Source organism: Clarias gariepinus, chromosome 25 (genome assembly GCF_024256425.1).
Source record: "Clarias gariepinus isolate MV-2021 ecotype Netherlands chromosome 25, CGAR_prim_01v2, whole genome shotgun sequence".
NCBI classification, from domain to species: domain Eukaryota; kingdom Metazoa; phylum Chordata; class Actinopteri; order Siluriformes; family Clariidae; genus Clarias; species Clarias gariepinus.
Window position 1 is genome coordinate 7,739,670 of NC_071124.1, and position 14,705 is coordinate 7,754,374.

The window sequence follows — 14,705 nt, forward strand, 5'->3', positions numbered from 1 at the left end:
TTAAATATACAATGAAAAGCATAATAATTCACTTGACTAAATCTCTATCCCCCTGGCATCATGTGGCAAAAAACTGTAATATCGCCTAAGGGAAATGAATCTCACTCGTCAAATGCAAGTGTTGTCTCTGTGCCTTTAAATCGTGAGCGGAATCATCGACGCCATTTTGTTTCAGATTTGTTTTTCACTGTATTGGACTGTGAACAGTTTTATATGTATTATTTAAAGAACAACATTAATTTTAAGCAAATTCTATCTATCCATCACTAGACTGGGTTTATCATAGCCAATCCATCTACTGTGACAGGTGAGAGGAAACAGGATAACCCAGGATAACAGGAAGACCAGTGTTGATATGTGGACAAGAAGAGAGTGTTTGTGTCACTGACACAAACACAAGATCAGGATCAAATATATGACCCTGATTTCCTGCACCACCATGACACTTTGTGCAGCTAATCAAAACTTTGTATTAAGAATTATCAGGGCATCAGACAGAAAAACACACATGTGCTATAAGCAAAGAATCTTTACAGACTGCAGTGGGACACAAAGATGTCCTGAAGACAGTGGCTTTTTACCAGACTGATTTGATTAACTACATGACAGAAGAGAAACCAAGAATTTGTGGCATTTTATTTCTAAAATCATCAATAAGAACAACAATCTACCATATGATGTAAAACACAATACAATACTAGAAACACAGTACAATTTTAGAAAAAGAAGAAAAACTGAATTTTATCTACTAAGTGGGTGTATTTTTTTTTCTTTAGACCCTCAGAATAAATAACAATGTGGTTTGCAGTGACATTATGTGGTGAAATGCAAAAAGTTTCTCATACCATTTAGAAAAACATGTTCACTTTGTGCTCGGCAATTTAAAAAAAGTAATTTGGACAGGTTCATAAATATTCTTCCTCTTTTTTTTTAAACTAACATTTAATCAGCCTTTTCGGTTGGTTGAGAGAGTTTATGAGATGACAACATATTGTGTTTCAGCAAAGTAACAACATTACTTCTAAACTTTGTTTAGCCATTTCAACTTCGTGGGAAAAGTAAAATGCATCATACTTCTGGCATTGCATGAAAATGGCAAATGGAGTTTGATGTTTGTTGTATGATAATGTGATTTTACTCCATATTTCTCAGACTCTTTACAGAAAACAAATATTCCTCAAGTATTCCTTAAACGGCTAACCGTGCTAATGCTGAACTCTGAGGATTTAACTCGATGAAAAAATCGTTAATAGTATTAACACAGGCTAAATATATGCATCTAACAAAATCCCTGATGACATAACAAATCACTTATCATGTTTATCAGCTTTCTAAAGGAAATCAATCAAGCTGCCTCTTTTAATAAACTGTAATGTTATTAAAAAGAAAAAATATATATTTGAGAAGTTGATCTTCAAATCTTTATGCAGAACTGAGTTCAGGCCACAGGACTTCCCATGAGCCTCTCCTGGCGCAGTGACAAGAGTCGATTCAGCCACAACTTCTCCGCCTCTTCTCTGTCTATGAATAACTGAAAAAGGAGGAGAGGGGGTAGAGGGAGTTAGCGTTATTAGAACACAGTTTGTGAGGAAATCCTAACCACTGGATTGTACCAAATCTCACCAGCAAGTGTCACTGTAACTTAAGGTACCTCATAGGTTTTGGCTTTAAATCTGGGTTTAAAACAGGCGACCTTAGTTCTTGTGCTGGGATGTGACACCTTGCACAGCTTAAAAATTTCCTAATGATCAACAGGGCAGGGTTTATCAACTAATGCAGAGAGTATATAAAACTGCAGAAGTCCTGATTAACTTCTGGAAGAAAACAGATATGGTTCACTGACTAGATTTTTTAAAACGTGAACTAGTTCAGCTTAAAAGATACTTTTCACGGCTTAGCTGATGTTTATTGGACCAGAGATCAGCTACATACAGATTTCTTTTGGTTTTCACTGACTGACGTGGATGAAACATTTTATTTGGACGGATGCTTTTAAATAGTCAATAATAAAAACAATATTAGAAGATGGAATTGGAAATATACACACACACTGAATAATTTTAAATACACACTTTAAAACCATTAGCTGCTTTATTGAAGCCTTTTGTTTCCCCCATGACACTATCAAGGGACTTTTGTCACCGGACTGTTAGCCCTACCAGTACAGGCATTAGGTGTGTGTGTATATATATTATAAATGATTCAAAAGTAAGCGATCAACAACAGTAAACACTAAGAGTATAGCGGTATGGGTTTGGTTAGGAGTGCTTCGCTATCTAGGTAAATACAACAGTGGAGGTTTAATTAGTGATGGATGATTTATCTCATTAAATTCAGTTACTCCAAATTAAAGGAATAGGCAGCACAGTGCTGAGCACTTGTACAATAGCTAAAAATTCAAACAACGCTTAAAAAATATGGAATTTTAGATGGATAATTTTATTCTAAATATAATTAAGCATTCCATACTAAGCAGTAACCTGCAAGTCGGAGTTACATAATTTCAGACTTTAATGGTTTCAACAGACAAAGTGGGGAAACTGGACTACAGTAAAGAAGGACTAAATCTGGTGTGATGTTTAACAAGAACATACGAGTATGATCGCCAGGTGTGCACAAACTTCTGGTAGTATAGTGTGGATTAATTTTAGATCATTGTGATTCATTTACATTTGTCCACAATTCAACTTTATCATAATTCCTAAAATCCTTAAGCAAAAAATCCAATCCATGATAAAACTTGGTTCATTCAATCATTCATGTTCAGAAAGTGTTTTAAGCGGAAGGCTTGGCTGTGATATGAGGCCACCAGAGGGCACCACTGACACACTAATCACACCGAGGCAAATTATACTCACCAAACCACCTATAGGTATGTACATCTGCAGAGATAAAAAAAAAAAAAAAACCCAATCCTAAGGATCAATCCTGAACCGTGAGGAGGCAAGGTTTCCTGTTTCGCCATCACGCTGCTTTATTGTTATTACACAATAAAAAAAATCACTTTGTAGAATTATTAGCTGATGTAATCCTATGAAAGTAAACAGTTCCAAAGTTACAGCCGATGAAGGGAAACATTCTGTACGTTCACATCCCGATGGAAGGTTAAATTGGAGGGTCGCTGTTGGAATCCTAAAACGGCCAGCGGGTCACTGTCGGGTCATTAAACGTGATCGTGACCCTTGTATTCTTGAAATTGTATCCGTTCTTAATTATAAGCCAATAACTTTGGAGCAAGACGGAAGGAAAGAAAGCAGTAGTAAAAATACAAAGAGAACATAACGGATGAGTTCTCAGGATGGAATTAGAACAAATGAGATAGATATCAGGATTTAACTGATAAACTTGGCTGGCTTATTATGTTTCACGAGCCTACAGTACTATCTGTAGCATTGCTGTTTAAATTGATATATATGCATACTCTGTTCATTAATCCTGTTCACCGAGCTTGGCTTGTGTTCAGATGTCTTTTCATATTCGAAGAACGGCAGTGGAATGTAATTTTAAATTCCCTACAAGTACTCTCCCTAACACTGGCGTCACTTCGTAATCTATTTACAGACTTAATCCACTTTACGCATTTGGCCGAGATCTACTAATGGCAGACATCACAGATCAGAAGTCTATGTAACCCATTATAACGACTCTTTTATATTGTTTACGCATGCCAGCCTCGCTCTTTAATTGCCTGAGTTTGCTTCGTATAAGACGCGCGCTGCCTTGATTCGATTTGGAAAGAGGGGAGGGAGAGCGACAGTAAACGCTATCGTATCCTAAGCGCATATGACAGCGTAATGCATAACAGTGATTTGGGTGTCAGCGTGAAAGCAGGATTTGAGTGATTCCCGCATTAGTTGGGCTTATGAGTTCCTTAAGTTTGGAAGTTGGAGACTCTTCCCCGGCGCTCATCAGTCTTTACTTTCATCCAAACAACACGAAAGGCGTGAAATCAAATCTGCGGATAGGAAAGAATGATCGCTTCCATCCCACACTCTGTGTGTGTGTGTGTGTGTGTGTGTGTGTGTTGTATCTGTGTGTGTGTGAGAGAGAGAGTGTTAGTGTGTAGTGGCTCCGGGAGTGGAGATAAGTGTATCATTTATGTCGAGTTAAGGTTTTGCCTGTAGCATTTGCTGTAGGGCCTGTACTTTGTCACAGGAGCCACACACACACAACCACACACCACTCACACAAACACACACACAAAAACACATACTTCTGCTGCTAATGCTCTCTAGATGCATGTTGCATGGTTACCCGTGTGTTATCTGTGTGTAGGACACACACACCGTCACGGCCTCTGCGCTCTGTTAAAATTACTTGAAATTACAGTAGATACAGTAAGCCGCAGCGGCTAAATGATTGAATCATTACTGCCGATGGGGGGCTCGCGCGCCTCAGGCATATTGCTAGCATAGATCAGGCTGCGTGAGGCTCATCTGCATCCGTCACGCGTAACCGAGTTTGCGGCGCCGCCGCAGAGAGCTTTCGCGGGACATTCCGTCTGCCGATATTACAGGCGGAATAAAACCTGTCAGAAAGTAGAGCCTTAAATAGGACAGACTATTGCATGAATAATAATAAAAAAAAAAGTTCAATGTGTCAATTTTGAATACATAAAATAAATCAACGTTTAAATTTTTTTTTTTAAAGAGACAAAAAAAAAAAAAAACACAAAGAGATCTGAATATCACTGACAAATACATAAAAGACAGGAGGATGATAATGAAAATAATAATAATAATAAAAAAAAAACAGATGAGCATTGGACCTAAAGCTCAACACTTACACTGGGGTGAGCGAGCGTGTCGCTGTTACTGTACTTGATGACAGTGGGCAGAGAGATGACGTCTTCTTTTACAGTGGGTGTGGCACCAGACCCCGCCTCCTGGGCTTCCACAGATTCAGTTACCTGTGTGAAAAGTTATTATTATTTCAGGAAAAGAGAAAAAATCCATATTTTGATCTTTAAAGAGAAATGTATGACTACACAATGACTATACACTGAATACTATTTTTGAAATAATACTAATAAAATATAGATAGATAAATGGTTTTTATATTTAATACTATTTAACTGAATGATTAGAAAAATTTAGAGAAAAAAAGGACTCATGTTGATTTATGTTTGTTAATTTCCTGGATAATTTAACAATTTAAAAGAAAAGTGTTTTGTTTTTGTTTGTGCTAGGGTGTGTTTTAATGTTTGGCCACATGATGGCACCGTCTGCACAGTAAGGACACGACTGGCGTCTTCATTTCACCTGTTCATGTTCGGTCACCTTGGGCACGTTTGGTACGAGACTACTAAACCCTGTCCACACACACACTTTAAAATCAGCTCATGTAACTGCTAAGATTAATATGATATGGTGCGCTGTATGCTCACTCCACAGCTACTACTATTACTACTGTACCTGTGTGTGTATTTCCCTGATGCAAACGTCTTCCCACATATCCTTCTGCTAAAAAATCCAGATCAGCTCTCTATCCCGCTGTAATCTATCACTCCGGCCCATTCGGTCTGTCCAGTTATTATTTATTTTTTTTTGTCTTGGACAGTGGAGATCGGCCAGCATTGGTCTTTAATCTAATTTGGAAATGTGACCGTGAGGGCTTTGGTTGGGCATGAGGTTCTACGGCTCGGACACTTCGAGGAGACGCTTTTCAGACCCTGGCTATTGTGCGCAGGACGGAGCTCAAACGGCACTGAATGGGAATGATTCCGTTTGTCTGCAGTCGCAATGTGGGCCGGCGGGCCGCAAATCGAATCACGGCGATGAGGAAGGAGATGTGAGGCAAATAAAAAGCGAGAGAGGGAGGAGATAGACGGTGGGAGAAAGAGCGCACCTTGGTGGCGTCCCGGGATGATTTGAAAGCCTGAGGAACAAAAGAGTCGCTCTCGATGGCCTCGATTTCCTTTATCCTCCTCACCTGCTCGGCGAGAGAGATCTCCTCTGCAAAAGGGAAGAGGGGAAAAAACAAAACAAAAGAGAAAGACAAGAGGTCAAAGGGGAGGTCAAACTAAAAAGGACAGAGGATAAAAGCCATAGGGACAATTTGATAAATGTCAACCAGTTGCACCTCCTCCTGCACCGGCAACATGTTAGACACAAGAATGCTGAGTGCAATCCAGAGCAAGTCATTTAACTTTAAATATATCTGTGGGACAACCGTGTCTCTGTTTACGTTTGCTGCATGCTTTTAATAAATTTACCTACTTCAATCCTATCGATGAGTGAAAGTGGCTCAGATGTAAAAAAAGCATAAATACACTCAGCGTGATCTGAATCACTATACACGCCTACTGTTTCTTTCACATACATACATACATACATACTTACTGGCGTGTTAATGAGATGAATTAATTCCACACATTAACCACCAATGTCACAACACATTTTCCTGCTCTGCTTGTTTAATGAATAAATGAATATTTGCTCCGGCTTTTATGCGGTTAGGAGCAGAAGCAGCAGCGATGATGGTGGTGGTGGAGAAACCTAGCAGCCATAAACATCCCACTTATACAACACACTTCTAATCTCACAAGCAAAATGCACTCATTTATTTCTTTTCCGACTGTCGAAGAAAAAAATATGCATACACACACATACACTGAACACTGATAGGATAGGTCATAGGATTAAAACCACGGATCTAATGTAGGTTTTTCCAAACACTGCATTTCTTTAGGATCGAACTGGATGGCTGGCGTTTGGTTCCCTCAGGCATGGGTGAGACTCAGGGCCCATGTCATCTTTTTGCTGGTAGATAGTTGGTGATCAGTTTTGTTCAGTTCATTGGCAAGAAAACTTGCAAATGTAAAGTCCTGATAGACTCTAAAGGGCCAAAATTGTAATGGACAGAAAACTACTTCTCAAAACGTCTCCAAAGACATCACGCCTTGTGGGATGTTCTCTGTATACAGTGCGTGGTATCTACCAAAAAGTGGTCCAACCAAAGAAGGACAAAATGGTGCTAAATGTACCACTAACTGCTGCACAACCTAATGCATCACAGCTTGCCCCTATCCATCACTAAAAGCACCCAAGAATGGGCATGTAGGCTTCAGAACTAGATCATCTGATGAATCTCATTTTCTTCTACTACATGTTAATGGCCGAGTGCGTGTGCATCTCTGGGAAGAAAGCAAGCTGACTAAGCAGAATAACAGAACACATTTACGAGAGTAAAAACTATTTATTTCTCTATACAATCCCCTGCTACACTAATGCACTTATCCCACGGTTTCACTACTGCTCGGATACCATTGAGCTAGAAAGTTTTGTGAGTACACTGGATCGGACTCTCAGTAGGTCATGATTATACTGCCTGCTTCGAGCCTGAACTCTGGCCTCCCAGGAACTCCTTTAACATCCCAAACATGTGGAGATGGCTTGGAGCGAGGTCAGAACTGTACGGGGGACGTGGCAATAACACCCAGCCGGATCGTCTGTAATGTGCAAGGTGTTGGTGAATGCTTGTGTGTACAGTTCCCACAGATAAATGCGTCCCCTCAGCAAGTTGGATAAGTTTCCTATTGAGGTGTTCCACTCGCTGAATGTTCCCAGGACGACTGCAGTGGGCTAAGAGCTTAAAGCCACCTCGGCCAAGATCAGCATTCAGGGACATCTGGGCTTCTTTAAAACGTTTGCATCTTTCAAATGTTTTACTGCTGCTAAAAGTCTTATCACCGTACTTTGTTTGAGTCTTTTAAAATCAATTGGTTTTGACGCTTTCATTCACTGACTTGAGTGTCGCTCGTACATTCGAATATCAATCAGGATAAGCTTTTATATTTTTAGACCTATATTTTAGATCAGTAGCTTTCTATGAAATGGGTCGTCATAAACCACACAAGGTGAAACTTGCATTTGTTAGAATAAAAATCCCACAAAGGCAATATTATTTATTTACGTATCAAACAGATTGAACCTGAAATGGCCTAAACCTAAATTAATTATACGTGCTCATTTTTATAGGCAATTATATAACAATGAAGAGGACAGCATAAGCATTTCACTGGATGTCATACAGTATGTAGTTCTGTTCTTGAAAAATAAAGAAAAACAAATATAATTAAATAATTAAAATAAAATAATTTAATTATTTAGATTTTTTGTCCTCACTCTGGGGTGAAAAGAGAAAATGCATGAAATTTGTTTTAGTATTTTTAATTAACAACTTTTTTTTTTCTGGGTAGGTTTTTGGGGTAGGTTTGTAGACCGCCTTGTTACAGCCTTAACAATCAGCCACTAATACAGGAGCAACAAGCGGCAAATACAGACTCTCCCTGCATACAGACCTAGACTTGAAACTAACACATCATTTATATGTTCTGTACGTGACTACACCAATGGTTTGTTAAAGTGAATTCTGCTCAAGTTATATTGTATATGTTTAATTTCTTTCTTTGTGTGCTTGGTTTATTTGATTTATCTTCCTTATCTTAATGATTATGATCATTTAAAGATCCCAGGGAAACAGAAGAAGCTTTGTTAGGTGTTTTCACATACAGTACAGTACATAGGGGTATAACTTCATCTTTAAATATATACATATTTTACATATTTTTCCCCAAAGATTTAGTACTTTAGTTTAAACTGGATACCTATTTAAAGATACAATGTGCATTTATTATTATTAAGTGACAGGGCCATTTGTGCAAAATGAGTGCATTTTAATCCATGTACTGTACATGAGGTCAGTAAGTAGAATAATAAAATACGCAAAAACAAACTCAAATAATATTCAAAGAGAGAAACTCTCTGAAAGAAAAAAAGAGAGAAAAGAAAGGTTTACATGTTAAAGCTACTAAATTCTAGTTGACTTCGGCACTGAAATATTCTGCTTCCAAAATCATTCATCTGCATTTATTTGCCTTGAACGATCCTCCTTGAAATTGTAAGCAGTTTATTTCAGGGTTCAGAGACAAAACAAGTCTATATTTAAATAGTTTTTTTTTTTTTTTTAAATTCACATCTTTTTCCATAAAATTTGTTCTGGCAGCCAAAAATCTATGCAAATTTACACACAGGAAAAAAGAAACACACAAACACACACAGACACACACACCTGTGCTGATGAAGTCCCACTCTAAGACTACTCTCATGTACTTGTGAAGTGACAGGCAATGTTTAGTCCTGAAGCTGTGAGAATGTTCGTGTTTGTGTTAAAGAGAGAGAGAGAGAGAGAGAATAGGGAAAGAAAACAGGTTCCCAAAATAGTGCTTATTACTTCAAGAGTATAGTAGGACAGGAAAAAAAAAAATGCCACAATATCCTCCAGCAGTCTGTCCTTCACCTGACAGCAGTCCGGTGCCCAATGCCCCTCAATCACCCCTGATATTAATCCCAACTGTATATGTGTGTCTGTGTCTGTGTGTGTGTGTGTGTGTGTGTGTGTGTGTGTGTGCACGTAGTGTCTTAATAACTGATCCACCAACACAAAGAAACGCACACCAAGCCTGCGCACATCTGTGACAACCTATCCTCGGCCCGGGATTCTATAAAAGCCTCATGCTTTTTGACAAACACATTATTGGTAGATAAAATGACTTCCATATGCTGTTTGTCAGATGTCAGTAGGGAAAGATATGTATTTCATAGGAAAATCAGAAATAATGGACTCTGAGAGAGGGGGGGACCCGGGCGAGACATAGACAGCTGGAAATCGATAGCGCTGCCGGAGAAAGGCCACCGCCGGCCGCGCAAAGCCGGGTCAAAGTTGATACTTAATATTGACACATTATCCAAGACGTTCATTTAGAGCGCCGAGTCCATCGTCACCGCATTACCCTTGTCACAAAAATATGAGCGGCGAAAGAGAACGAGACGACTGACGGGTCCAGGAAAAAGATTTAGAAAGAAAAGAACAAAAACAAAACAATTAAATTGAAAACTTTGAGGCGTTTGAGATGGACGAGTTGTGTACACAGTATTTTCCTATCCTTATGCAACCTTTCTTCTTTGCTTCACATCCTGATGTTCTGTGAATTCCATCTCCAGTGTGTAACACCACTCTGGGTTTTGGACATGCTTCTAGGCATGTATAAATGTTAAAACAAGCGTGAATAATTAAAGCGGCTAAAGGCAAACTGGCCCAAATAGTCCAACAAGACATCAAAATCAATGTATTATTGAAGGCTGTAAGAAGCTCTTTGTTTCTCCCATGGACAGAAAGAGAAAGATAAAGCTGTAGGCAAACTCGGCCGACCTTTCCAATAAGGAATCTGCAATTAGGAAATTATGGCGCGGTTCCTCTCTCTCTCTCTTGTACGAGCTTGACAACAGTTATCCAGCAGAGGGAGGTGTTGAACAGCCAAATGCCTCATCAACTATGCTCTGCACTCTCACAAGTTCCTACATTGATTTAGACATATATAAAAAATAAAAAAAAATAGTGTTGCACTGTTTTCGGGCCAGACTTTACTATGGAGTTAAGGATAATCAAGCACATAATACATGAAATTCCATCAATTCCATTTCACATAATTAGAGTGAGTCCACAATTAGGGGGTCATTTGCATTCCAGTAACATCATTTTAAATAAATATTCATCCTTCACAATAACATAGGGGTAAATGTCTCAGATAAATCATTAAATAAAACACTACTAAACTCGCAGTATTTTGCCTGTTTCCCCTCAGTAAAACTACAGGTAAAATATGAACACCCTGTTTCATTATATATATTACCAACATATTTTAGGACATTTTCAAAAGGAAGCTGCAACAACTCCAGATTTCCTGAAGATCACAGAAAGAAGAAAATCAATCTATCGTTTTCTTCATTTTACATTTCCAGTCATATTAAGTGATGAGGCATGACCTCATTACCCAAAGGATATTATTATAAAATTTTATAATATTATAAAAGCTAATTACTAGTAACAGAATATCTTTAGAGACAATGCTAATTATATATATATATATATATATATATATATATATATATATATATATGTTCTATAACTATAACCTTGCAAGCAAAATACTATATATACATACTGTATATACATACTGTAAATACAGTACTATGCAGAAGTCCTGAGGCACCCCTGATTTCTTCAAATCGAATTAAATTAAACGCTGTACATTAAGTTAAAGAAATGGGAATAAATGTTTTATAGTGACAGGCTGCAAAGTGCCTAAAGATACAATAATGTATTTTTTCTTTTGTACGTGACAACCTCAGCAGCGACCTCATTTCTCCTCTCGTCTGTTCCAACCACTCGGCATTCAGCATCACCAGTATACTAATGACCGGCCTGATCATCTGTCATCATCTGCACCTGTTTCTTACTGGTTCATGCTTTAAGTTAGACTGGATTTAGTAAGTTGGGTAAAAAAATTAATTAAAAAAAAGTAGCCGCATCATCGTTGATACTGTCATCTGACCGCGGTATTTTTGCGAATACATTTTTCATGGTAAAGTTTGTATACACTTCTATACAGTATATTATTTGTATTTTATTACATCATGTCTCGTACCCTTAACTCATGAAGCGCTGAATAGTATAACAAGCAGCATCAAGAGTGTTGGAATTTAAGAAAGCGGAAGTTCAATAAGCCTGGAGTCTGAAGTAGGAAAAAAATAAAATAAAATACTTTTTTTTTAGTGGAACTGAATCGATTACGGTCCAGATATCTGTGTTTGTTAACTTCTCTCGCTTTCATTTCTGAGACGCTGCTCTGTAAACCCACACGTTTAGGTTGCAACTCTAAATCCTTTGATTCCACTTACATCCTTGAGGGGTTTCATCCTCCAATATGATAAAATTCAATATGATAAAATATTAAAATTTAAATGGAGGTTGGGGGGGTATATACTGTATATTCCTACCATATGCTTAAAGCGTACATTCTTTTGACACACTTCCACACCTGTAGGTAGTAATGATTTATCATCCTGCACTCCGTCGTCACGCGGAAGAGGACGTGGTCCGATCTGGGTCTCGAGATTTCTTCCCAATGTCGCCGTATCGACAAATACGTGCACGATTCTGTAGCCGTGCGGCACGTGAGCGAGCGTCAAGAGGCTTAAAAGTGAGAAAGAAATAAGCCTATTTCTTTGCGCCTGATTAATTCTCGTAATTGAACGCATTATCTCCACAAATTGGATTATGGAGGAGCTCGTCGCGGCTGAGAAATAAATAAGAAAGTAAGTAAATAGACAAATAAATAAACTGACAAACAAGGGCCCATCATCAGGCAGTTGGTTGCAAATGGCTGTAAATTCAAAAGGGCTTTAGAATGTCATGAACTTCAATTAGGTGGCGAGAAAGGCTTAATGATGGCGTTGCTCCTGAGGATAAAAGCAACCAAAAAGCACTCTAAATAAACACACACACACAGAAATAAGACAGTGGATGTGGAAGGAGAAGCAGCACTCAACCTTAGGACCTGTGTGCTGCTTTTTCAACCTGGATTTTTAAACAGAGTCATATACCAACACACACAACCACAAACACACACACACACACACACACACACACACACACACACAGATAAGTGGCTGGTTTCCTGCCCTCTCTTCTACCTTCTCCTCACCAGGCCGAGATATGTAATTCAACGCTCAATTGAGCCCCTCCTGTCTCTGTGGAGAATCTTTTTGCCTGCTAATTGATAGAAATTAAGCCATTAATCAAGCCACCGGCCCATCATTCAAGCCGGAGAAGATGAATACAAACTTTCATAACAACCACCTTCCCCATTTTGGGCCTCATTAGCATTAATTTTTAATGCAATTATGCTATTCTTTTACGCTGAGCTCATAAATTACGGCTCTTTGTTGCCGGCTGGCCTTGTAAAAGCCCGAGCGAGGCTTTGTAGTCTGAGCTTTAAGGCAATTACTGGCTTCTTCGCTCTTTTATCCCGCTGCATTTCCAATAACCTTCCATCTAATGATTTATCCCGGCGAGCCCCCGACACCCACCCAGAGCTCGACTTCTCCCATTAGCACCCGTCTTATTTATCTGTTCCAATCTGGAGTCTAAATAAAAACTGTGTCCACTCCTGATGGAGAGTATGTGGTGGAGGCTTTGGGGAATTGGAGTAAAGAGAGGAAGAAAGCAGCAGCCTTGATTTTTTAGCTGCAGGCCTGCAGGCGTAACTCAGAAGTGAAATGAAGTTTGGATGTGATCTTTGCATTATGTACTGCGTGTAGCGATAGAGATAGAATAACACTAAACTTTAAAAAAAAATATATATATATTGTTATTAGATTACATCTTGTCAGCTTCAGCAAATTATGCTAGCTACTAAACTCTCAATATATTAAAATTAATATTCGAAAAACATTCACTAAAGCTTATATAACATACAGGTTAGAATTTAGTCTCCATGAATGTTTTATTTTGGGGGAAGCTTTTGGATTTGTCAGAGGATGAGGTGGCTTTAAACCTTGCACAGCGGATGAAAAAGGTGTCTGACTGGGAGCAAGGTAATAGTTTTTGACTGGATTGATTAGGCGAGCTGGCAGTTTCCGATGCTATCCCTGAAAATGCATCAAGTGCGTAATGAGCAGCTATTAGGCCCATCGATTTGCTGATTTCAATTGATAGCTACCAGGCCAAAGCGGCACGTCAATATTTGCATAACTAATACCCTGCTGCTGGCGGCCTTGACAAATGAGATCTCAATGGAGAGGGAGAGAGAGTCGTAGGAAGAGACAGGGGGAGAAAGGAAAGCGTGTGACATAGTGAGGCCGTGTCTGAACGAGGACCATGCGCGGTCCTGCACACGGCTGACATAACTCATCAGCCGTTCTGATTTGGTGTGTTCTGTGATGTAGAAACCGCACCCAACCACCCCCCGAACCTCACCTTACCCCGCTATGCTGTTTAGCGTAGGGTCACGCACGATGACGCGGTGGCAGCTCGTGCCAGATGTCACTCGTGTCCCCGGAGGGTTGAAGCTGAGCACAGTGATATGAGCGTGTCACGTTTGTTTACGCGTGCTGCTGTCCGTGGAGGTGAATGTCTGCGTGCAACACGTGCAAGCGTTCCATTGTAAGGTTGCTTTAATCTATTTCTTTATTGTTCAAAGCAAAAGCTGTGGTTCGGCAGGTTCATGACCCAAAGCAAGGCCTCAGAAATGAACACACTGACGTGTTCGTGCTTCACCCTCAATCAGAAATCCATAAAAAGCTTCTTCTTCTTGTTATTATTATAAGTTATAAGAGAGTTTTGAGGAAATGAAGAGATATGTTTCAAAATACACGTTTATGGAAGTCACAAATATCATGCTGGAAATTCTATAGAAGAAATACAGTATAAAAAAAATTTAAATAAATAAAAAATGGCCAGGTTCATACAAGATCTGATGATTATTAGGGAAATAAATTCCACAGATCAGAATTTCCTTCAAAACAATATTTAAATCTGTAACACATATTATTAGAGTAGTACAGCTTTCTATTCACACACACAAAACAAGATAAAATGATCGAATAAAATTATTATTTACAGCATAGAGAAATTTCTAAGCATAGAGAAATAATTTTTTGCACACACAGCTGGGGTTAGAACATAGGGTCAGCCAGGATACAGTGCCCCTGGAGCAGAGAGGGTTAAAAGCCTTGCTCAAGGGCTCAACAGTGGCACTTTGGCGGAGCTGGGGCTTGAACCCCCAACCTTCTGATCACTAACACAAAGCCTTAACCTTAACGTTTGAGCCACCACTGCCTCTAAAACATTATGTCCATTAT

The 14,705-nt window shown here is 39.0% G+C and overlaps 1 protein-coding gene across 1 annotated transcript in view; it reads right to left on the reverse strand.

Moving 5' to 3' along the window:
- Positions 1-618: 618 nt before the first annotated feature.
- The window catches only part of rsrc1 (arginine/serine-rich coiled-coil 1), a 144,129-nt gene continuing 130,042 nt past the window's right edge, over positions 619-14,705 (reverse strand). The window contains exons 8-10 of the mRNA XM_053486607.1: positions 5,848-5,954; positions 4,787-4,909; positions 619-1,531 (exon numbers count right to left, since the gene is read on the reverse strand). Coding sequence (XP_053342582.1) covers positions 1,439-1,531; positions 4,787-4,909; positions 5,848-5,954 — 323 coding nt within the window. The 3' untranslated portion in view covers positions 619-1,438. The remainder of the gene's footprint in view (positions 1,532-4,786; positions 4,910-5,847; positions 5,955-14,705) is intronic.